General features: G+C 30.1%; 3 protein-coding genes across 30 annotated transcripts in view; 1 reads left to right on the top strand and 2 right to left on the bottom strand.

Annotated features, from left to right (window-relative positions):
• Positions 1 to 315: 315 nt before the first annotated feature.
• Positions 316 to 1608, bottom strand: LOC130678156 (MKI67 FHA domain-interacting nucleolar phosphoprotein). The gene is made up of 2 exons (XM_057485188.1): positions 1356 to 1608; positions 316 to 1033 (listed from the first exon to the last, which is right to left on the bottom strand). Exons 1-2 carry the CDS (start codon positions 1455 to 1457, stop codon positions 341 to 343), a joined length of 795 nt encoding a protein of 264 aa, XP_057341171.1. The 5' UTR covers positions 1458 to 1608; the 3' UTR covers positions 316 to 340.
• Positions 802 to 5611, top strand: LOC130678160 (putative peptidyl-tRNA hydrolase PTRHD1). The gene is made up of 3 exons (XM_057485191.1): positions 802 to 942; positions 3754 to 3941; positions 5365 to 5611. The coding sequence occupies exons 1-3, from the start codon at positions 933 to 935 to the stop codon at positions 5533 to 5535; spliced, it is 369 nt and encodes a 122-aa protein (XP_057341174.1). The 5' UTR covers positions 802 to 932; the 3' UTR covers positions 5536 to 5611.
• Positions 5612 to 5630: 19 nt separating this feature from the next.
• LOC130678154 (collagen alpha chain CG42342-like) overlaps positions 5631 to 25067 on the bottom strand; it is a 172546-nt gene continuing 153109 nt past the window's right edge. For 9 of the 28 annotated variants that reach the window (XM_057485165.1, XM_057485169.1, XM_057485173.1 and 6 more), the window contains 16 exons: positions 24454 to 24553; positions 24185 to 24273; positions 23277 to 23366; positions 23136 to 23180; positions 23020 to 23046; positions 22606 to 22641; positions 22307 to 22411; positions 21992 to 22036; positions 20907 to 20969; positions 15439 to 15465; positions 14591 to 14644; positions 14443 to 14469; positions 12274 to 12309; positions 9950 to 10084; positions 7617 to 7913; positions 5632 to 7437 (listed from right to left, as the gene is read on the bottom strand). In XM_057485165.1, the coding sequence (XP_057341148.1) occupies positions 7785 to 7913; positions 9950 to 10084; positions 12274 to 12309; positions 14443 to 14469; positions 14591 to 14644; positions 15439 to 15465; positions 20907 to 20969; positions 21992 to 22036; positions 22307 to 22411; positions 22606 to 22641; positions 23020 to 23046; positions 23136 to 23180; positions 23277 to 23366; positions 24185 to 24273; positions 24454 to 24553 (1008 nt within the window). In that variant the 3' untranslated portion in view covers positions 5632 to 7437; positions 7617 to 7784. The other 19 variants (XM_057485184.1, XM_057485177.1, XM_057485181.1 and 16 more) reach the window with 13 other exon arrangements.

Raw genomic sequence — 25067 nt, 5'->3', positions numbered from 1 at the left:
GGTAGGTACACCGTGTAATCAGGGTGAATTCACGGTGTACTCACCCTGATTCCACGGTGATAAAATAAAAAAAAGCCCACCGTGATTCCATCGTGTTTCCAGGGTGATTCAAAACCGCCAGGGTAGGGTCACTTATGGCTGAGTCGTATACCTGCCCTTAAATTTATTGAAAAATTGTAAAATGTAATAATTTAAGTTGGTCTGAAGATGTCGGCACGGAGTGGCCGATGAAACGTTACCTAATAAAACTAATAGTGTAAAGGACTGAATTGCAATCATTTCATTAACAAAAAATAAAAAAAAAAAAATCCAAAATTTACAAAAAAACATTAACGTTTATTCAAATATTTACATCTCCCAATTTCATGTCGATTTTCACCCCCTTTTTTTTCAACTTACTCGCCACCAAACTCAAATTCCACAACTTCCTCTTTACCGCCAAATCCTGATCCTCGCGCTTACCCTCCGCCTCCACTATCGCGCCATCTGCGACCAAGCTTTTCAAATTAGAATCCCCAATACTGCTGCCATTGATCCTCTTAATGTGCAATTCCCTATTCCACAGCTTGGGAAAACTTCTTCTGGTGTACGACAATCCTTTGAAATACCAATTGTGCTGTTTCTCTGGGGGAATGTACTCAGTTTTAACCAATCTTCCGAACATCAAATAATTGTTCATTGAATCAGCTGCTATTTTAGCGACTTCTGTGTGCGCAAACTCAATAAAACCGTAGCCACGTGGTTTTCCAGATACTTTGGAACGCGACACCCGCACGTTCGTTACTTTTCCAAATTGTGAGAAAAATTTCTTCATTTGTTCTTCGTAAAATCCATGAGGTATATGTCCAATATATACAACTCCACGTTCGTTTTTATCATCGCCATCACTATTATTATTTTTTAAATTTTTTTTACCAACTGGTTTTTTCAAAATGGCCGCAGGTGAGTCTTTACTGTCGATCTTAATAATATTTTCTTCTTTTAATGTTTTTAATAATTTTTTTTGTTTTTTTACTTTGTTATCATCATTATTCTAGAAATATAATAAATATATAAATATATAAATTAGTTAAATAGTAAATTAAAATTATACTGAAATTACCCGGCATGTAATAATTTGTAATTTTTTTAAAAATGATAAATTTAAAAAAATTGCACTAATAGTTTTTTAAATTTCCTACACGTGCATTTTTTTTTTTAAATTAAATTATAGAAAAAAAAAATCGAAAAATTATCAATTGTCTGGTAACTTGAGGATCATAAATTAAAATTTTCATTTATTTATAAAAATAAATTAATTGTTATATTTATAAATAAATGAAATATATATAAATTGATATATTTTGTATAAATACCTTAAGAATTTCTTTAACATTTTTAACAGCTTTATTTAATGAAGATTCTGATGATTTTGATACTTTTGCAATATTCAAATTTTTCTTATTATTCGTCTTCATTTTTATTAATTATTTATTTAAATAATTATTTATTTCAATTAACTTTAAATCACTTTTTATTATTCACTTTATGTATTATAAATATTTATAAGACACTATTTTCGTGCGTGCACGTGTTCGGTGAAAAATGTTTGTAATGAGGTTAGAGTTAGAAGTATGGAGATTATATATATATATAGTCTCCATAGTTAGTATAGCTCCATAGTTAGTATAGCTTGCAAACTATTCGGCAAATGGCTTCCGGTAAAAAAATATAGATGGCGGGTCGATGTTATTTTTGCCGGTAATGGAGAAAGTCAATTACTTGAGTAAATAACGTAGGGAATGATGTCGAGAGTGTGAAGTTTGTGAATTAGGGCGTGGGAGGTCGCGGAAGTTAGCGCGGTAAATTTAAATTTTGAATTTTAAAATTGCAAGCGGCGGGAAAAATATAGAAGGAAGTAGATACGTATTAAGGTGTCGATTAACATAGACAGCATTTTGAAAAATTGAGTTTGAAGATTTATTAATTTATTTATCGCCTGATTAAACAAAATGATTTACTCATTAATAAATGCATATCTATATGGTTTTAAAATTGATTCGTTTTGAATGGTGTTGAATCATTATGATGGTAAAATTAGCGGGAATCTGAAAATTTTTAAAACTTTTGAGATAATAAAATAAAATGTTTATAAAATAAAAATAAAAAAATTCATGTTTAGACAATTCAAAATTCAGTACATGCATTTTTTAAAATTCTATTATTTTAATTATTTAATTTTTTTATATGTAATTTAAAAATTGTCGTATGTCTGCTACATTTATACTCATCAAATCATTTCTAATTTATATTCCCAAGCGGCATAAAAAAAAATTGTTGACTGTATGTTAAATTTAAAACGACAATATGTTATCATGAATTTAAGTTAATCAATTGTTAACATAAATTCAACAAAAACTCAACAATTTTTTTTTGTGCCGCTTGGGTTATTAAGAGAATAAGGAAAATTTTGTTCCCGCCATATATATGATAGAATTAGTTAATGTTATTGAAATTGGTATCATTAGATAGGTCTTGACTTGAATTTGTGCCTTTTCATAGTTTAAACTCTTTTTAATTGCCAAGTATTGAGATAAATAGATCTATCTATATCATTCGAATTACATTTAAATTACGCGGGAAAAAAAACGATCGTATTTATTTTTTTTAAATAAATTAATACTTTAATTATTCTGTCACTAAATATGACTGAATGTCAATGAATATATAGCTATATTATTTATATCGCGTTACTTATTCCAAAATGACAGATTTTTCTACTCCCTTTTGGTTTTAGGAAGCTTCTCAAAGCCAAAAAAGTGTGCATAGAAAAAAAAAGGATTCATTGACACAAAAAATCTTTACTCGCCTAAAGAAAATTTTGACTTACCCCAAGAAGTTTTTTGCATTGTGAATTGAAAACAAAAATTTATTTAGAACTAGAAAAAATTACTTGTCGCAAGAAATTATTTCTTGAACAAAAAAATCTTTTCTCGCTCCAAGACAATTTTTTTATTTAATTCATACTGCATAAAATTTCTTGGTGCAAATTGAAATTTTTTGCGGCAAGAAATCCTTTTTTCTGCGTATTTTATAAATTCAATAGTGATATTTAGGCAGTCACGTAGTCACTGCAGGTTGCTCGTCGTTGTCAACCGTTTTTTCAATCAGGGTTTAACGCTTTCCGCGAATAAAAAAATACAAAACAAAGAAAAAATACGAGATATAACGTTGAACAGTCATATAGTTTGATTATTGGACTCAGTTTTCAATTTATGTTCCATTTCCACCCAAATTGACTTCATGAATGCATTTAGAGACTCGCCAAAAAAATTTACTGATTTTGAGTAGTCATTAACTAAATTAAAAATTTTATTTCTGGGTCCGTTTTGTATAAATAATTTATTGGAATATAGAATTTCTATTACGAAATCCAAAATAGCCGATCTATTTAAAAATTTGTCATAAGACGACTCGGTTCAGCAAAAAATTTTATCTCTGATAATTTATTTGTGTCAATAATTTTTTTATTTCATGATTTAAACTTTTATTTTAAAAAATCGGATTTTTCTTTGATTTGTCATGTTATTGCTTATCTATGTTCATTCGACTTCTGATTAATGTATCAGGAAATATAATAAATGCATTTATTATATTTTATAAACTAATAACAAAAATTGGTTGGGTATTTATTGATAAATTGAACACACACTAAAATGATTAATCACCGTTATAATTTATAATGATATATAAATATAGTGTATTTAATTACAGAAATACCGGTAATAGTTCAATATGTTATAGTAAGAGGTGATTTATTAAAAACAATGGGCTGGCCAGTTGGTGCAGTAATTGCACAAGCATGTCATGCGTGTACTGCTGTAACCCATTTGTTTTACAACGATCAACATACTCAGAAATATTTATCTGATTTGGATAACATGCATAAAATTGTTCTTGAAGTAAGCCACTTATTTTTTTATCATAATTTAATTATCAATTTATTAAAATAAAAAAAATTAAAACACGAACTCAAGTTTCTTTAAAAAAATCTGGGCAAAATAAGACATTATTTCAGAGAAAAAATTTTTTTTTAATTTTTAAACAAATAAAGAAAATTATCTCTTTAAATCTTGAAAAGTATAATAAATGATCATATATATTCATGGCGATATAGATTTACATATTTTTATATACATGAACGTATATAATTTATGTTTGATCATATATGATTCATTTATGATAATATATGATTGTTTATGACCACGTATGATCATTAGGGTGTTCCATATTTAGGTGATATTTTTTTTTTCTGTCCTACCTGGAAAACTAACAATTTACAGAAGAAAAAAAATATTTCCGCTTAAAAAAAAATTCTAAGTCAATTAGAGGCTTAACGCATCGAAAAATTCGATTTCCCATTTAAATAACATAGAAAAAAAAATTTTTTTAGTTTGGAAATTTTTACCTCAGCAATGGCTCATTGTACGAATAAGCCCAGCATACATTTTTATAGGAAATTTAACCCTCTATGAAAAAAGGCTCTTATTATTTTTTGATAAATCCATCTGTTCAAAAGTTATTGCAGCTCGAAGTCAAGTTAGAGTAAATTTCGAGATCTTTTTATTTTTCTGGCGAAACTATCGGACTTATCATAAAATATCATATAATCTTTTTTGTAGACAATTTTATTTCCTACAAATTATCTCTGATAAATTTTTTTGAAATTTCGTTTTTTTTTTAGTTATTACCATTTTAATGCCAAGCTTTTAAAATCGATCAGCTATTTTTTTAGGAGCTTGGCATTAAAATGAAAATACCAAAAAAAAAAACAAAATTTCAAAAAAATTTATCAGAGATAATTTGTAGGAAATAAAATTGTCTACAAAAAAGATTATATGACATTTTATGATAAGTCCGATAGTTTCGCCAGAAAAGTAAAAAGATCTCGAAATTTACTCTAACTTGACTTCGAGCTCCAATCACTTTTGAGCAGATGGATTTATCAAAAAATAATAAGAGACTTTTTTTGTAGAGCGTTAAATTCCCTACAATTATATGTCTCGACCTTATCTGTGCAATAAGCCATTGCTGAGATATAAAATTCCAAACTTAAAAATTTTTTTTTCCATGTTATTTAAATGGGAAATCAAAAATCACGAAACGCCACCTCTTAATATTAATATTAAGAGCCCAAACTTTACCAGAATTTTTTTTTCATCATCTTTGACAATATTTCCACGGTAACTAAAGAAAAAAAAATTATAATAGACCATATATAATTTTCTTCTGGAAAATGTTTAATTAATTTGCCTCGTGTTTCCATATGTATAAATTCGTTCCACAGTTTTAATAAAAATTAATAAAAATTTTTTTTTCTTAAAGGCGCCAGATGAAAAAAAATTAAATGACTTGCATTTAAAATTAGAAGAATCTAAAATCGACCATAAATTATGGATTGAACAACCAGAAAATATTCCAACTTGTTTAGTTTGTAAGCCATATCCAAAAGATGACGTTGCTAAATTTTTAAAAAAATTCAAATTGTTCAAATAAATTCAAAACTTGTATTTTATAAATCAAAAAAAAAAATTTACAAAATTAATAAAAAACGACAACAGTTAAAATAAATGTCTTAGTATTTATTTATCAATTAAAGATACAATTTTTAAATATATTCATAATTATTATTTATTATTATAATTATAAAATATTAACATGTGTACATATTTTTTAAATTGATAATTCATTATAAAGATTATAATTTATTAAAGTCATACAGTAATAATAGAAATACAAATATATAATATAAAAATATTAATATATAAAATACAATATTAAATAGTATAATAATATTAATAATGGCAATTGGTTACAATGAAACAAAAAATAAAATTACATATATTTAAATATTAATTTTTTTTTTTTAATTTAGAAATTATTATTATTTTTAAATTTCATTATTATATTTTTTATCAAATATATACACGAACTCACGTGCACATTATATTGGTGCACTGTAAGTACATTTATTTACACCACTTACATATTTTTTATTCAAAAGCTTATCAGCTTATTTTATTTTTCATTAAATTATTCAATAGCTCAGCAGCTGAAAATTCAAATTTCGCGGCACGGGATAAAACAAGATAATTTCCGTCACGAAGTTGATTGCCCGAGCCAAAGGCGAGCGCTACCACTCCCTAGTCTGAAATCGCGTTTTATCTCGTGCCCGAATTTTCGTCTCGTACACGGAAAGAAAATTCCACCGAAATTTACGATATTAACACCGTAATCGTGGACTATGCTTTCATTAGCATCAATTTTCGAATGTCTTATTCTAAAATTTACTATGTAGGTTACATTTTTTACTATTTAACATCGTAATTTTAACAAAGACTTTTTGGATTAAAAATTATTTAAAATTTACAATGTTAACATCGTAAAGAGAATAAAATAAAAATTACAATTCAAAAACTATATTTATTCCTATATTTATCTTTCTATTTAATTTTGAATAAAATAAATATTACAGTGCTGCCTCTGTTATAATACGATGTAAGTTATAAAAATTACGATGTTACATCGTAATTTTTAAATAGTAACTGTGTCCACCGTAAGAGGCGTTCTCGTGACTTATGACTGTTTATTTATATCGTTTATATGGATCTTAAACACGACCTGAACTTGTGGGCCCTTCTGTGGTCGAGTGGTCCAAGGCCTCGGTCACTTCGCACTCGAAAGGTCTCGTGTTCGAATCCAACACCCGCCCGAGCGATTATTATTTTATACTTTTATTTAAAATTTCTATTACATCAAATTCTCAAATTTTACGATGTTCACATCGTAATTTATACTAAAGAGCTTAAGACTTTGTGTTATTTGTCTGAAGTATTATTTCTTAAATGAAATTTCCAATGCTACATCGTAAAAATTATGATTTTACAGGTATAGTCCACCACTACAATCAATAGAAAAAATTACGATATTAGCATCGTAAATTTAACTGGAATTTTTTCCCGTGTAAATTGACGCATGCGTTAATTTTTCTTAGAGACAAAAATTTAAACTTTCAGCTGCAGATCTATTGAAAAATAATTTAAACGGAAAAAAATAGAAGGTCCCAATTCCCGTGTTTGCTACCGTCGCCTTCGGCTGCGCAGCCAATGACGCGGCTCGGAATGTTCTATTTTTCTCCCTTAGTGCGTAATATACTAATTAATTACCAGTTTATATTTAACTTACACTAAAATTATTTTTTAAACGACTGTTTTATTTTTACAAAAAAATGGGAGGATTTTAAATTGGATATGTAGAGAAAGGACAATAATTATTTATATTAATAAAAAATATACTATTTTTTTTAAATTTTACTCAGTTACGCAATTTGTGATCGCGTTTTTTTAGATGCTGTTGATGAAATTGTTCTTCTAATAACCACTTTTGTAAAATTTTTGACTGTAAAAAATAAAAATATACAATTATATTATGCAATAGGTCAGTAATATTGTTTATTATTGATGAATATTGTTAATTATCAAGGAGATTACGTGCAAGTGAAACAGCAAATGCATGCATAACTACATCCCATATTGACCCTCTGTGTTATATAATATTACAAAGGGATGCTAAATTACCGGGTGAGTTAGTTTTGACGATAATCATCATTGAAATCCATTGATTATCCTAGTACGCAATTATATAAATATATATTTATTTATAAGGCTGGTAAATAGTATGAGGGATTTTAGTTTGTCGTTAAAAAAATATAGTTATAGAATATGATTATTTATTTAGGTCTATTATTATTTTTCAGCCAAATTCCCGCTCGGGTCGGTGTACTCTTCCTCGTAATCCTCTTCGTGTTCATCATAGTCTGTTTCAGCGGGTTCTGGTCCTTCATGAGCTGGACTCATTGTGCTCACAATATCCTGCTGAATAATAACAATAATATTGCACACATAAAAGCACTAGTTTTTAATATGTTAAATTAAACAACCTTCAGAAAAGACTGCTAGCTTTTAAACGGAGCATTGTTTTGAGGTTAATTTTATAGTCCCTACCCCAGTAGTATGTCTGGTTAAAAACTCCGATTGAATCTGATTAGAAAATTCTAATCGGATTCCAGTGGAAATTTTCAATCGGAAAATGATCGAAAAATAAATCATTTTCCCATTGAAATTAAATCAGATTCAATCGAAGTTTTTAATCAGAGATTATCTTAAGCAAATTACTTGAGGAAAGACCTTCAGGAAGTCTCCTTGCTTAATAAATCCGAGAGATTCTTATAGCTGTGTGTATAAGGCCCTATACTTAACTACACAGAAAAAAAGAAACTCTTGGCGCAAGAAATTTTTTGTGTTATAAATTGAAAACAAAAATTTTCTTAGGACAAGAAAAAATTTCTTGGTTCAAAAAATTTTTTCTTGCTCTAAAAAAATTTATCCTCGCTCCGAGAAATTTGAAATTTTCAATTTATAATTCGAAAAATTTCTTGAGGCAAGTAAAATATTTTTTTGGGACAATTACAAATTTCTTGCACTAAGAAATCCTTTTTTTCTGTGTATAGCACTTTTCATAGAACTCATTCATTCTTATAAAATCTCTATCGGAATTTATGAGAAACTATTGGATTCTATGAGATTCTAAATAGGTCTCTTACGGAAGATTTGAACAAGACTTGAAGAAAATGGGTTTCGTGAGTACAGTCGATCTCCATTAACTCGGACAGTTAGTCTACGGAAAAGCGGAAATTTCCTGAAAATTCTGACTTATCCAATGCCCCTTCTCCTTTAAAGAGTAAACTATGACGCGTGCGCTCTCACACCTACATGAATGATGCATAGATAAATATACATAGACATATACAAATGTATAGCATCGGGTGAGAGACAACGTAGCTCGTAGTAGGGGTCAAGATTGAGGGGAAGTTCCGAGTTAATGGAATTCGACTGGATTGCAACAGATTTTCTTAAGATATCTTATGGAAATATCTTTCCTTTGACTTGGCCAAGACTAATCATACACAGAGAAAAATGTTGGCTCGAAACCTAGCAATTTTTATTACGTTGTCGACCAAACTTGAAACAGGAAGGGAAGCATCCAAATAATTATTATGCTGTATCATAATACTTACTACGCGCGAGACACTTATCGATAAGATTTAATAATAATTACTTCCATAGATTATAATAATTGCGATGCGGCATAATAATTTTTTGGATGATTCACTTCCTGTTTCAGGTTTGGTCGACAGCGTAATAAAAATTGCTAGGTTTCGAGCCAACATTTTTCTCCGTGTATAAACTTACTTATGACTTAAGATACAGATTTACTTAAAAATTTCTTGAGAATGCTACTGGGGTTGAAAATATCGAAAATTTTATTGATAATAACTTTTAGATCGCTAACACTTAGGTGACACCGAGTACCATTTTGACCTTCAACTTATTTCCTTAGAAAATTTATTATTTATCCTTCAGAACAAAATTATTTTTAAAAAAACCCACTTAAGAAACCAAAACTGTTTTTTTTTTATATTGAAAATTAAAACAATGGCACGTACTTAAGAAAAAAAATTTTTTCTTACAGTTTTTTTAAAAGAAAATTTCAAAATTTCTTGTGATCAAAGTTAAGGCTTCTTTGTAAAGTTCAGAAATATGTCGCACAATTTTTTCAAAGACAAATCTTGAAAACTTATAGTTATCATTTTTTCACGCTTGGGTCAAAATGTCACCGTATGGCGCATACGTAATTTCACAGACACATGGCATTTAAGGGTTGAATTTTCTACAGGGGTAGAAAACCGAGGGGGTGGTAAAAACTCCCAACCATTTATAAGCTAGCGATCTTCGTAAATGAAAAAAAAGCACCAAAAATAAAAACCCACAAATAAATTATTTGTAAAAATACCCAAGCACCCAATTAGTTATTTAGGATAAAACAAAAAAAATTATATATAAAAGTATACCTGAGGTGCACGCCAACCGCAACCAGCAAGTGGTAATCCGTCAGCACCAAGTGGACATGGTGCATCAAGCCCCGGAACACCTTGATCACCTTTAATACCTTTGTCCCCACGACGGCCTTTTTTACCTTGCGCGCCCTGTAATTATTAATTATTTCGTTACAAATGATAATAACGATCATAAATACTAATTATTGTCATCGGCAATCATTATCATTATCATTGTCATCACAATCATAATTATCATTATCATGAATAGACGCCTAATAATAAAAGCCAGCTGATTGCTTGCAATTTAATCGCGTGCAATTAGGCCAGGCATTAATTTGCTATGCTAATTTACAATATATACTAATTATGTATATATATATATGTATAATATGTGGGAGATGTGCAAAGTGCTCTCGTCTTATTCAATAAGATGATCTAATGATGTAATAATGATAAATTAAATTAATTTATGTACTAAATATATTGAAAATATTTAAAAAAATTCATATATGATCAGAAATATCATATACGATCAGATAAGAACAATAAATATATCATAAACAATATAACAAACATACAAACAGATAAAAATATAAGTAGGCATAAAAAATCAGACAATCATTATATATGATCATATATGTCATATATGATCATTATCTGACATATGGTTAAAGATAAAATAAAAGAAATTCCTCCACTGGTAAGAGTATTAAATATATGAACAGACAGAAAATATAAGTAGACATAGAAAATCAGATAATAATCATATATGATCAGATACGTCATATATGATTGATAATAGAAGGAAAATAGAAAATTTCATTAGCAATATTACCAAGCTTACAAATGGATAAAATATGTGGACATAAAAAATCAGATAATTATTATATATGATTGAATGCATCATATATGATTATTATCTGATAAATGATTAATTGATTAATGATAAAATAAAGTTAGAAGATATTTTATTGGCAATATTATCAAACTTATATACAAGAAAAAATAAATAGATAACATCAGATATTATAGAGCATCAGATATAAACCATATATGATCATATATTAATTTCTAGGGAAATACAGCACAGGTATATAATATTTTAACTATTCCTGAATATATGTATTAATATAGGCGTTTTGATCAAATTTGTCATATAGAATAATCTTAATCATATATGATCATATACAATAATATGGACGTATTAAATATGAAAAAAGTAACTATATGGTTTTTAAATGATGTTTTACATTTTGTATGAGCATTTATGTTAAATTGAACCAGATATAGATACTATATGAGAATATATGATCAGATACAATATTAACAGTTCCTTACTTATTAAATAAGGTATCAATTTTGTTAAGTAAAACATTTTCCATTTTATTTCTGTAATTTTGTCATATATCAGAATGACGTCATATATTGTTTAATAGTAAAAAACTATATATGATGAAGCAATTGTATCTGATCATATTTTTTTGTTCAACTACACTTGAAAAAACTCGGTAACAATTTTACCAGAATATCGTTTTTGATTGTGTTCAGTTTTCTATAAAATTTATATGATATATCTGGTTCATATCGATAATATATGATGATATATGATTATATTTGATCGTCAATGTACTTTCACATTCAAATAAATAAATCCACGGTATATATGATTATATGGAAATATACTGATCACAGATATTCATATATGATCATAGTGTGGTTTATTAGTCATATAAATGAATATATAATAATAAAAATAGACAAATATTAAACTCTAATGAGAAATATAGGATTTTATCAAGGTAAAAATTCGATAAAAGCTCTTTTCTAGCTCGGCAAAGTAAAAAGAAAAAGGAATTTTTGCTCGCATGCAGAGGTCTCGTGCGAAGGGATGCGTGGCGATTCCCTTGGCAAAAGTCCATACTGCACAAGGGCTCTGACAAAGTAAGAGACAAAGAGACAGACAAAGAGTATGAGAGACAGAGGGCTTTAGTATATAAGGGGGGTTACGACCCTCTCTATTGTCTGGCGTATATGGTGGTGGCAGCGACGTAGCATCGCGTTTCTGGATTCGACAACCGACAGATATAGATATTTATCTTTCTCTCCCTTCCTCTCTTCCTCTCTCTCTCTCTCTTTCTCTCTCACTCACTTTCATCACTGGACATATATATACATATATATATTTGTGAGACGTAGAGAAGGAGAGAGGAAGAGGAAATAATATTAAGAGAGATAGAATAATACGTTTTCATATCCCCCCTCCTTTATTAAAGCCGACATCTTTAAACTACCGCGTACTTAATAACGGGACAATAACTCGTGTTTAGGATACTCACGGTTTCGCCTGGGGCACCTTTGTCGCCTTTGGAACCCTGTAATACGGTCACATTGCAGGAGTGATTAATCGCCAAGGAAGTGTGAAATTGTTGGGAGGAAGAGCCGGATATCCGGCTCCTGATGTTCTCTCTGTATCTCGAGGGCATGCTTGAGGTACACATCTACTCACACATGCACACAAATTTATACACACCTCGATTCGCTCTGGGTTTGAATGTGTACTTGATAACACAACTGACTACGATAGTTGTGTTATGTGTGAATATGGACAAGAATTTTTGAGGGTTCAGAGTTAGAATGTGTGAGAGAATATGAAAATTACGTCAAATATTTGGTTAATTTTAAAAGTACTCTCCTAGCAGCATTGTCTTGAAAATGTTACTTGATAAAAGTCTTTAGCAAATCGTCTACGGCAGATTTGAACAAGACTTGAAGAAGGTGGATTTCGTAAGTATACTTTCTGCAGACTTCATCGTCTTACTTAAGATTCTGTCTGCAGCAATTCTTAACTAAAATACTTACAAGAACAATGTTAAGTAACCCATATAAAAATCTTATTCAAGGCTTGAGCAAGCCTGGTCTCAAGCTCGATAGACTTAAGTGTCTTCCTACCTGTGTCTTGCTGCAGGTACTTGTGGCTAGATTTCAATAGCAAGTCTGGTGCAAGCCTTACACAAGAAATTCGTGCCAGATTATAACTCAATTCTGGAGGAAGACTATAGTTGAACATAGCTGCGCATAGCTTGCTCAAGATCTGCTCAAGGCTTAAAATTGACGAGTCTTGAGCAGATCTTGAGAAAGCCATGCGTAAGTACCTGCCGTAAGTTACTAGTGCAGGAAATGCGTCAGAAACTTTTAAACTGTACCGTATCTAAGATATCTTCAATATTCTTGTGTACAATGCCTTGAGCAAGTCATGCGCAAATCTTGATGACGATTTCTTGCTACATGATCTTGCGCAAGACTCATATGTAGAAACAGACACTAGTGACTAGGGGTTTTGCTTAAAGCACGGGCACCAGAATCTTGCTCGACATGTGTCACTTGGGAAGAATTGCTGCAGAATTCCTCAGATATCGACCCAAGTCACACGTATTTAAGCAAGAGCCTTGTGCAAGGTCCATAGTTACTAGTGTCTCCTACGTATGTGTCTTGCGCAAGATTGTGTAGCAAGAAACTGACTTAAAAATTGTGTATGATTTGCTCATGGTACTGTAGGCAAGAATATTGAAGATATTTCTAACATGGCGCAGCCAAAAGCTTCTGACGCATTTCTTGCCCGAAAAACTTGCGCATGGTTTGATCAAGACGCGCGATACTCCCCATACTATTCCTTCCCTACCAGTTTTAATTTGAGCAGATCTTGAGCAAGCCATGCGCAAGGTAGATTCAACTTGCTTGCTTCTGGCGCCCATTTCCTCCTAAAATTGAATAATAACTTCACCAAAATTCTTGTGCAATCCTAGCATAAGACTTGCAATTCAAGCTGCCCCAAATATCTGGAGCAAGACCCATAGGTAAATGATCGCTACAAATTATTAATATTATCAATTGACAAAATTAAATCGAACATTAAGTGAGTAGCTCTGAATTTACTATAATACTAATGCTGCATACATAGGTCAGAAAGTAGCGAAGTAAGATCTATCATCTGCAGGTATCATAAGTAATTTTATAGCAAGTATGAGCCAATGGGTCTTACGCAAGTATCTTAGACAAGTCTTGCCGCAGATTTGCTTAAGATACCTTATAGAAATGTTTTGTCATCGACTTGTCCAAGACTAATCATGTAGATTTGCTTAAGACTTAAGATAAAAATTTACATAAAAATTTTTCAAGAATGCTACTAGGGTATAATTAAAAAATGGTCTAATCATCATAAGTTTATATGATCATGCCTCTTTTTAACTGCACTACATTATTCAAACAAAGAACTAAATAACAATAATTTACCAAGAGAATATGAAGATAAATGATGTTAAGTTTGTTGTGAAACTAAAAGTTAAGACTTGACAAACAATAGGTAGAAAAAAGTTTTTTATCGAGTTAGTACAAGTGAGTTTGTAAAGTAATTGTGTAAGTGTGCATACTGAGTAATGTTTGGGGTATAAAGATTTATATATGTATATATATGTATGTATATATATACTATAAGGCGAAAGCTATACCTGAGCACCGGGAATACCATCAGTACCCTGAGGACAGAATGCAAATGGAATTAGTGTTAAGCTGTATAATGGTCGAATTGATAAGTAATTCAACCTTTGCTATCATTAATACAATTATTTATAATTATAATTATTCAAATTGACTTACGGGTAGACCTGAATTACCGCGTTCACCTTTGATACCCGGTTCACCTTGTGCGCCCTATTGAAAAAAGACCAAGACAAACCCAATTATTGAATAAATAATTATTATATGTACCTAGATAAGCAACAACGTGTCGATTTACATAGACGCCATTTTGAAAAAATTGCGTTTGAAGATTTGAAATTATTTTTCATACAAGTTATCGGGAAATTAGTCAACCACAAATTGCTTTCATGTGCTTTTGTTAATCGATGGTAAAAAAAATAATTTAATAAGCAGACCCATAAAAAATGAACCGAAATTTTGTATTACAAAATATAAAATAGCCGATCTAATTTTCAAAAAAGTTTCATAAGACTTGACTCGGATTTAAAAAATTTTTTTTAACGCTATACTACTCAAAAAAAATTTTTAGTTACTAAGGAATCATTTGGTACAAAAATCATTTCTTTTGTAGGTTAACACGTTATTGCTTATCTCCACTAATATATAAAGTCCTCCCAGAGAGTAAATCGCCGTCGGGAATTGTCGGAAATTTTCGGTTTGTAATGTTAATGTATAGTAACGGCGTGAGATTAGACTTGTTTTTTCATAGTGGGGGTAAAAACCGACGGCGACTTACTCTCTGGGAGGACTTTACATATGTAGTCGTCCCAACAAAAGCTTGGGATTTTTTTCCCACCACAGTTTCTTCTCCCACCTTTTTTTTGGTTGCTTTGGCACACGCGCACATTTAATGGCGCATGAGCGCATCCTAATCTTATGGTGGTGGGAGGAAGAAACTGGTGGGAAAAAACTCGCAAGCTTTTGTTGGGACGACTATATATATATTATTTATGTCTATTGCTTACCTTCATACCATCTAAGCCCGGCGTTCCCTGAAAGGGAGATTAAAGTTCATATTTAACTAATATAAATGTTTATATGATAAGAATTTGATGGTTGAAAAAAAAAAAATAATATTTTTATGCTAATAACCGACGAGCGCACACTATGCACAGCTGCCTCATATTTTTAATGCTTATTCCCAGTCATCAGTTACTTTATTTCATAATTAAATAGAATAAAAAAAACAATAATAATAATTTCTATTATTTGAATTTCGCGCGCTTGGCGGGAAGCCAACTTCAGGACGCTGAAGACCAACCAGAGCTCAGATGAACATTTCAACGCAACCCTAAAGTTCGTTTGAGATTTTTTTGAGGTTACGTGACCAAACTAACCATAAAAATAAGTCCTGATGACTGAAACAATACTTTTCAAAATTTTAAGGCTTAAATAGATGTCGAGCTGTAGAAAAAAAAGCCTTCAAGTTGCACCAGTTGCATTTTCACATTCTTGTCTCGATCAGGCGAATAAAATCGACTTATTTCTCGTTTATTATCATTATTAATTAGATATTTATAAACTAATTGTTAATTGCAGGATGAGGTAGGGATAAATTTTTTGATTTGATTTGATTTTTTTTTAATAGAAGCAAGAGCAACAGGCACATGCACATTCTCGTTTATTAATCAAGACATTATGAAACAATTTGTTAGTTAATTTTATCTTTTTTTTTGTCTTGTCATGGATTTCCTTCGATTTTTTAAAATTATCGATTAACAAATACATTTTACAGTTTATTTGAGGCATAACCTCGATTAATTGTTTTTTTTCTTACTGTATTAATTAATTAATTAATTAAGTATTTAATCATTAATCTAAAAACGTTTTTTTAAGTAAATCTATGAATTGAGATTACATTTTAAAAAATTTGTTTGTTTGTATGTTACAATTTGTGATGTGTGTAATGTGCGTGTTTTTATTTATAATTATAATATTAATAATTAGTAAATAAATAAAAAAAATTTAATTTTTTATTGTAATGTAGGTAAAAAATTACTATAAACATATAATTAAATACTAATTATAATTACCCTAGTAACAATATCCATTGTAAAGGTCTGCGCAAAACACTGATCTCAAAGATCTTACACAAAAGTTGATTAAGACTTGCGCAATAACTTTTTTAAAAAAATCTTGCCGTAGTTTTTTTACAAATCTTCTGAAATCGGCTTAACTAAAATTGCGACGTGTCTACTTCTTCACAAAACTATAAATCTCTCAGCAGATTGAGTGAAGATTTTACTGCAAGATTTATGTATGACTTGCACGTTATTATACGCAAGTATTGTATATGACATATTATGTAAATCACTTTGGTAGTTTCCGTGAAAAACTTGCGAAAGACATTTTTTAAAGATTCTTACACGTTACTTGCAACAGATTTGCGCAAGACATTTGATGTCATTACTCCTATCACTCTATCCCCTCTTTCGGGTCTAGTATATATATATATCAAGTGGCATTGATAGTTTTATCGAATGTCTTATGCAAATCTGTTGCAAGACATGTGTAAGAATTTTTAATAAATATCTCAGAAAGATTTACCCAGTGTGTTTTTGAAGACAATCTTGCAGCAGATTTGCGCAAGACACTTAATATAAAACTCTGTGGCTATACCCCTTTTTTGAGTCCTTAATATACATATGTATATATTCATAGAGTGACAGAGATAGTTATACCAAGTTTCTTACGCAAATCTGTTGCAAGACATGTGTATAGACCTTCAAAAAAATACTTGCGCAAATTTTGTGCATTAACTACACCCATGAAATTGCAATCAATTAATTAGTCACATATTTTGAATAGAGTTAGATAATTTTTTAAGGAAAATATATCACCCCATACTTGTGCAAGTTCTGCACAAGACTTGTAGTTTCAATCTCTTACCGTAATTTGTTGCGAGAACTGTAGTCATATGAAGAAGCAGACAATTATTATACTACGCTGCTAAAAAAATTATCGTAAGATTCTCACAAGATTGTTATATGGGTAATTATACGAAATGTAAATAATTATTAATATACAATTTAAAAAAAGCCTCGAGAGTACGCCAGCGTAAATTTTTCTTAATTTATTAATTTATAATTTTATTAAATATAAAAAACTCCTAAATAATTTATTTTTTTATAAAAAATTTAAAATAATTATAATTCTAAATAATAAATAAATTTAAAAAATATCTCATCGAGGCTTTGATTTTATTTTTGTTTTTAATTGGCACGGGCCTCACTTTTTAATTACTATTATTATTATTATTATCATTATTATAATTATTATTATTCATATTATTAATTAATTATTTTTTCACTCTTTCTCTCTCTTGCGCACTAGCATTCGTAGTTACATTCTTTTAATTTTACATAAAAATTCAATTCAATTTTTTAATCAATAACGAGTCACTTTTATTTATTTTCAATTCTTGTGTTCTCAGTATTTTTATTTGTTGACAATAGAAGCGTAGGCCATTTTTTTTTTCAGCGGTTATACAGTCAATGTATTTTTATTTTCCTCCTTTTTAATTTTCAGTTTCAATGATTTTATCAATGTTTAGTATTTTTTTTTTTTTTCTTTTTTTTTTAAGTACTCAATTTTTTAACTTTACTGACTAAACATTTGATATTATGATAATACAAATAGCATTTATCGAAAATATTTACAAAAAAAAATTTAATGCTATTTGGTATCAATAAAGTCCTGGTTATTTATTATTATATTTATATTTATATATTTATATGATATTTTATTTAAATTGAAAAAAAATTAAGCTACAAGGGTTAAGAAGGATTTTTTTATATATATATATATAAATTTTCTTTATTTTTTGTAAATATTCATGTTTATAAATAGAATGAGATAAAAATTTGAGATATGATTAAAACGGTTTTTTCGAGTTCGTAGTTTTTTTAGGATTCATAGTTTAAAGGATGGACAATTTAATGCTGAAAATAATGAGCTTTTGAAGAACAAAATCGATTGATTAGTTCTCGAGATATCAATCAAAATAAAATTGTAACTTTTTATTATTGGATTCAAAGTCGCGAGTTCGAATCCACCATAATGTAATTTTTTTTTTTTTTATTTTCTTCGAAATAAATTCAATTTTTCATATTCTCTAAGAAGCTATTTATTCAAAAGCTTTTTTTTTTTTTTTTTTAAACAAAAAACTAATGAATACTGAGTCAAATAAGAATTTGGATCATAACAGTTAAGTCTCCTGAGATTAATAACATCAAAATTTTCAAATGAAAACATTGAACTGCAGGTCGTTGGTTCGAATTCATCTCAGTGCAATTTTTTTTTCCATTGAAATCAAATAAATTCTTGATTAAAAAAAAAAAAAAAAAAAATGAATTTTTTTTCGAATGGAAAAAAAAATCAATGCTGAGTGCAATAAGTTTTTGCCGCCAATAATCGTCCAAAAAGTTTTTAAGATATCAATAAAACTAAGATTTCTAAAATGATAATATTGAACTACAGGTCGCGAGTTCGAATCCACCTCAAGGTCAATTTTTTTTTTCAATTTTAAAAATAAAAATTACCGACTTTATTAATCAAACCATGCTTCTATTTATCTCCAAAAAATTTCCGACTTCAAAAAAAAAAAAAAGTTTTTTTTACACAATTTAATCTTATCTGATATTTTTATCTCATCAAATATTAAATGCTACATAAATATAAAGAAATATCTAGTTAAATTGTTTAATAATATATTTCACACTAGCCTATATAGAACAATTGATCAATTAAACCTCTCAATTAAGTCCATCATATTTCAATAATTATAAATTTAAACTATCAATTCCCGCGGAATTTCAAATAAATTTCTTTCTTTATTAAATTCCGCCATCGTCGCCTTTGTTCAATAGTGGCAGCTATTGTTTACCATTAACACAATTTATTCACAGTATTTTTCAGTTATTATTATTATTATCCTTATTATAAGTACTCATTAAATTATACTGTGAATTTTATTTAATTATTTATTTATTTAATTTTTTTTTTTTTTTTTTAATACTGCGCTTAAATAAGTGACAAAATATATATAAATATATATATTTATGTATATCGACGTGTCCTTAAAAAAAAGGATTCTGGCGTTTCTTAATATTTTTCTAAAGGACTTTTTTGCTTCATTGCAAATATATGGTTGGTATTCTACTTCATTTTTTTATGGTAAGAAATCCCGGGTTATTTTTTTTTCATTTTATTTTATTATTTAATTATTATTATTTTTTTTTTTTAGATAGGTTTTATTGTCGATTCTGTTGGTAGTAGTAGAAGTAGTAGAAGTAGTAGATGAAGATACCTAATCCCATGTTAGTTGTTAGTCGGATCACCACGTGCCAACCTGTTTATTTTCATTACTCTTATTATTATTGTAACACTAATTATTTTTTAAAAAATTTTAGTTAAATGTGCACGGAAAAAAAATTCCACTAAAATTTACGATGTTAACATCGTAATCGTGGACTATGCTTTCATTAGCGTCAATTTTCAAATGTCTTATTCTAAAATTTACTATGTAGGTTACATTTTTTACTATTTAACATCATAATTTTAACAAAGACTTTTTGGATTAAAAATTAATTAAAAAATTACAATGTTAACATCGGAAAAAAGAATAAAATAAAAATTACAATTCAAAAACTATATTTACTCCTATATTTATCTTTCTATTTACTTTTGAATAAAATAAATATTACAGTGCTGCCTCTGTTATAATACGATGTAAGTTATAAAAATTACGATGTTACATCGTAATTTTTAAATAGTTACTGTGTCCGCCGTAAGAGGCGTTCTCGTGACTTATGACTGTTTATTTATATCGTTTATATGGATCTTAAACACGACCTGAACTTGTGGGCTCTTCTGTGGCCGAGTGGTCCAAGGCCTCGGTCACTTCGCACTCGAAAGGTCTCGTGTTCGAATCCAACACCCGCCCGAGCGATTATTATTTAATAATTTTATTTAAAATTTCTATTACATCAAATTCTCAAATTTTACGATGTTCACATCGTAATTTATACTAAAGAGCTTAAGACTTTGTGTTATTTGTCTGAAGTATTATTTCTTAAATGAAATTTCCAATGTTACATCGTAAAAATTATGATTTTAAAGGTATAGTCCACCACTACAATCAATAGTAAAAATTATGATGTTAGCATCGTAAATTTAACTGGAATTTTTTTCCGTGTGTGTTTGTTAAATTAGCTCTTTTTCGGGGCTTTCGGAGGGCAAAAATTAATTTTTAATAGGGGAGCACTTGGTGTTTATAAAGCAAGGCGAGCGTGAATTATTTATTATTTATTAAGTTGTTCGAAAATTTATAAATTTTTATATTTTTAAAAATGGACGTGTTTTTTTTAACTTGTGATGGCTGGACTAGATCTTTTGTAAGAGGTTATGAGGACCACGAGGCCCGATTTCTTACCATCGCCCCGGGTTTTCCAGCATCGCCAGGTCTTCCTGCTTCACCTCTTAATCCCATCGGTCCCTAAACATAAAAATTTTTTTTTTTTTGAGAATTGAGAAGGCAGCTGTGAATTGAATTTTAAGGAGTATAGCACTCGTTTTTTCAACGAGAATTGACAGGGTGTGAATTTAGTATTCTAGGAACTATCTAGAAATTTCTAGTTTTTTTTAAATCCTTGAAAGTCTAGAAAATCCTCTAGATCTAATAGATTTTCTAGTTATCCATAGAGTCCCGGAAATTTTTTAGGGATTCATAGAATTCCTCGAGAATCCTTGGAGGATTTAAAAAATCATCTAGAAGCCCACAAAGCTTTTCGAATCAATAGGAATTTTCTAGAAGCTCATAGAATTTTTGAAGAATCTGTAAAATCCTCTAGGAGTTCATACAATATTCTAAAAATTTACAGAACCTTTGAGAAATCTTTTAGGAATTCCTAGAATCCTAGAAAATTCTAGAAAATTTTCTAGGAGTCTATAGAACCGTTTTAACGCCCATAGACTGCTCTAGGAACTTTTCGGAATTCATAAAATTTTTAATAAATTCATTAGATTCTTTGAAAATCCTCAAAATATCTAGAAAATTTTCTAGGAATTCATCCTCCCAGAATCTAAAAATTTTCCAAAACCTCATAGAATCTTTTAGAAATCCATAAAATCCCTCGACAAACATCACAGAGTTCCATAGAAACCCAAATAAATTCTTACGTAAATTTCCACACGTAATAACTAAAAAATCCTCCAGTTTCTGATGACTCTATTCAGCCTTCAATTTAGTCAAACTAATTTGAACTCAAATGAATTATAAAATATTACGGTTCTCATTAAAATAATCGCAAGGATCCTCAGTTAATTAAACCAGTTTGTAAGAATGAATTTTGAATACAATAATGTGACTAATAAACATAATAATTAATTTAAAAACAGTTCAAAGGCGCGTCTCCCTCTTTTTAAAATTTGAATGCATTATGAAATTTTTTTTTGTCAGCCCATTCGAACCTACTTTCCCCTTACGAAATAAAATTGTTGACTTGATTCAGTACTTACAGGTAGTCCCATTGGACCAGGATCACCCTTGGCGCCTTTCTCACCCTAAAATATAAAACACATCGTATCCATTAGTAATACGTTTTCCGTTACTACTACTACTACTTTCACAAGATAGCCCTTTTATTAACTTGACTCACGATTATCCATTACACGCAGTGAATTTCATAAATATTAAATGAACTACGCTATAAATGAATAATGACTCGTCGAGTTAAGTTACCAAGGGGCTATTTTTTGTAAGCACATAAAATAAAAAAAATGTATGTAAGCAAATAAGATGTAAAAAAAGTAAAAAAACAAAATGCCACTGACAGGTTCGCCTTTAGCGCCATCGTGTCCTCGATCGCCTTTAATACCCGGCGGACCTTGAAGTCCTGGATTACCGGCTGGACCTGGTGGCCCGGGTGGACCCATTATCTAAATGGGAACAGTGAAATAGGATTATTAATTTTCAATAGGCTTTCTCTTTATGCCTTTCCACACCCTACTTCTATACAAAGAGATTGATGGACAATGAATTTGAATTAATGAATTTGTTACTAATGGATATGGAAATAGCTTAACAATAGATATAATCGATAAAATACTGTAATCATACTTAAAACACTCACCACTTCACCCGCGTTAACTTCGAACGTTCCATCACCCTGCCGTCAACAGATAAAAGGATTATTCAATTTTACTGTATTCACTTTTTGACCCTTACCGGTCACCCGGGTCACAGACAATTTCAATTACAAATATCTCAATAGCTATTCAGTTTTTAAAAAAAATATAAGATACCTTTTTTGTAGAGAATTTGAAGCGCTACAAAAAAGATTTCTTACAATTTTTCAAAAAACTCAATACCTCTCGAGATTTTTGACAAAAACCAAAGATACTTTTTTATTGATAACTGCCCGAAAAAAACAGATACATCGAAAATGGTGAAATTTGATTTTAACGGGTAGTCAAAGTGACTGGGGTTCTATTAGACCCTCCGTGACCGTTGAGGGTTAAAAGTAAGTGAATTATACTTTTTTTACCTGTCTTCTTCTGAGTTTTTTGTACTTCTGCAACAACGAAAACATCCATTGTATTAGTTAACAGATTGCTTTTAACCCTTTTTAATTGAATTTATTAAGAGTAAATTAATACTAACCGATTCTCCTTTATCGCCTTTTTCTCCCTTAATACCCGGCGCTCCCTAAAACAAAACCGTTCAATCAGAATCCCTAGCGGCCAACAAAACACCATCGAAAAGGGTTTCAAAAAAATAGTTAGATTATGAGGTTTTACGTACTGGTGGTCCAGGTAAACCTGGTGGACCCATCAAACCTGGTGGACCGATATCCCCATACTCTCCTTTTTCACCTTTAGGTCCAGCTAATCCCTATAAAAATTGTTACTACCATTTTAAATTCTGCTCATTCAAATTCAATTTCTACACGGAACAAAATAGATAGGAATAGTTACTGTGCCACACAAGAATGATCGTAAAGTCTGTAGAAACTGATCTTAGCATGTTACTAGTTATAATAGAAGTGGATAATTTTTACATAAGACTGAGTACGATTCAACATAGCAACCATTACTATGTTATACATTATATCGAAAACACGACTGGTTGTCGTGTTCACAGCCACCGTTCGCTTACCAGATAATATAGGTTCCTTTCAGTAGTAGATGTGTTACTGTCTAAAATAGGTATAGGCTGTGTGAAGATGCGAAAGACTCCCCAGACAAATGCGTTCCATTGTTGTTCAACATCGTTACCATTCCTGTGCTGGGCAGGAACTGGTGTTTTCAGTCACATGTCTGACTACTGTTTGGCGAGAACGAATTTTGTCAACAGTATTTAGACATGTGACTGAAAACAACAGCTCCTGCCCAGCACAGGAATGGTAACGATGTTGAACAACAATGGAACGCATTTGTCTGGGGAGTCTTTCGCATCTTCACATAGCGCCTATACCTATTTTAGCCAGTAACACATCTACTGCTGAAAGGAACCTGTAATATCTGATTAGCAAACGGTGACTGTGAACACGATAACCAGACGTGTTTTCAATATAATGTGTAACAAGTAATGGTTGCTATGTTAAATCGTAGTCTTATGTAAAAACTACCCATCATTCTTGTGTAGCACAGTAACCATTTCTATCTATTTTTTTCCGTGTACGCAAATGAATTTTTCCAACTAATACTTACTGGTAATCCCGGTGGACCCTGTATACCAGCTTCTCCATTTATTCCATCAACACCAGGGGATCCTGGCACACCGGAATCTCCTTTGGGTCCTACAAAACGTTAATATCCAATGATACTCATCATTTATTGGTTAATCGGCTAATTGGACGCGGCAATAACTATTTCAATGTAACCGAATTGTTAAACGTCCTGATAGATTCGTAATAAACTCAATGAATTCGGTTGATGTCTTTAATTAATATGGGTCGCCTTAAAGTTAAATAAACTACCTGGTAAGCCTGGATTTCCAGGACTCCCTTTATCACCTGGTAAACCGGGAAGACCAACTCTCAACGAACGTGGACAACGGCACTCGCCATTGGTCAATGCCTATAGATAAAATAACATAATATTCTGCAAGATTTAGATCCAACACAGGTCCTCCGTTATTATTGTTTTTTTAATAATACCACACTCTGGTGTCTCAATACCAAATAATTTGATAGTATCTATTACTCCATTTGTTAGTTTTATTTTAGACAGACGTTAAAAGTGGATCGGAAGGATAGGAATGGATTTAATGAACAACAGGAAATTTAATACTACTACACGGAAACCAAAAATAGCAACCATTGCTGCGCAGAACAGGAAAATCCACTCAATGCAATATACGAAACAACTAAATATCTTCAAGAACCACAACGATTAGGTGTAACCATAGCTATTGTTGTTATCAAAGTAACCCTTACGGTTCTACATAAGATTTAGTTGTTCTGTATTATCTACTGACTAGATTTTACAGTTTCGCGCCACAATGGTTACTATTTTTTTGTTTCTGCACATAAAAGTGAAACACACAGAGCGTTCTTCAAATGGGGACACTGGGAAGATCTACATAGCAAAA

Source organism: Microplitis mediator, chromosome 1 (assembly GCF_029852145.1).
Source record: "Microplitis mediator isolate UGA2020A chromosome 1, iyMicMedi2.1, whole genome shotgun sequence".
NCBI lineage: Eukaryota > Metazoa > Arthropoda > Insecta > Hymenoptera > Braconidae > Microplitis > Microplitis mediator.
This window is presented reverse-complemented; position numbering and strand designations above follow the sequence as displayed.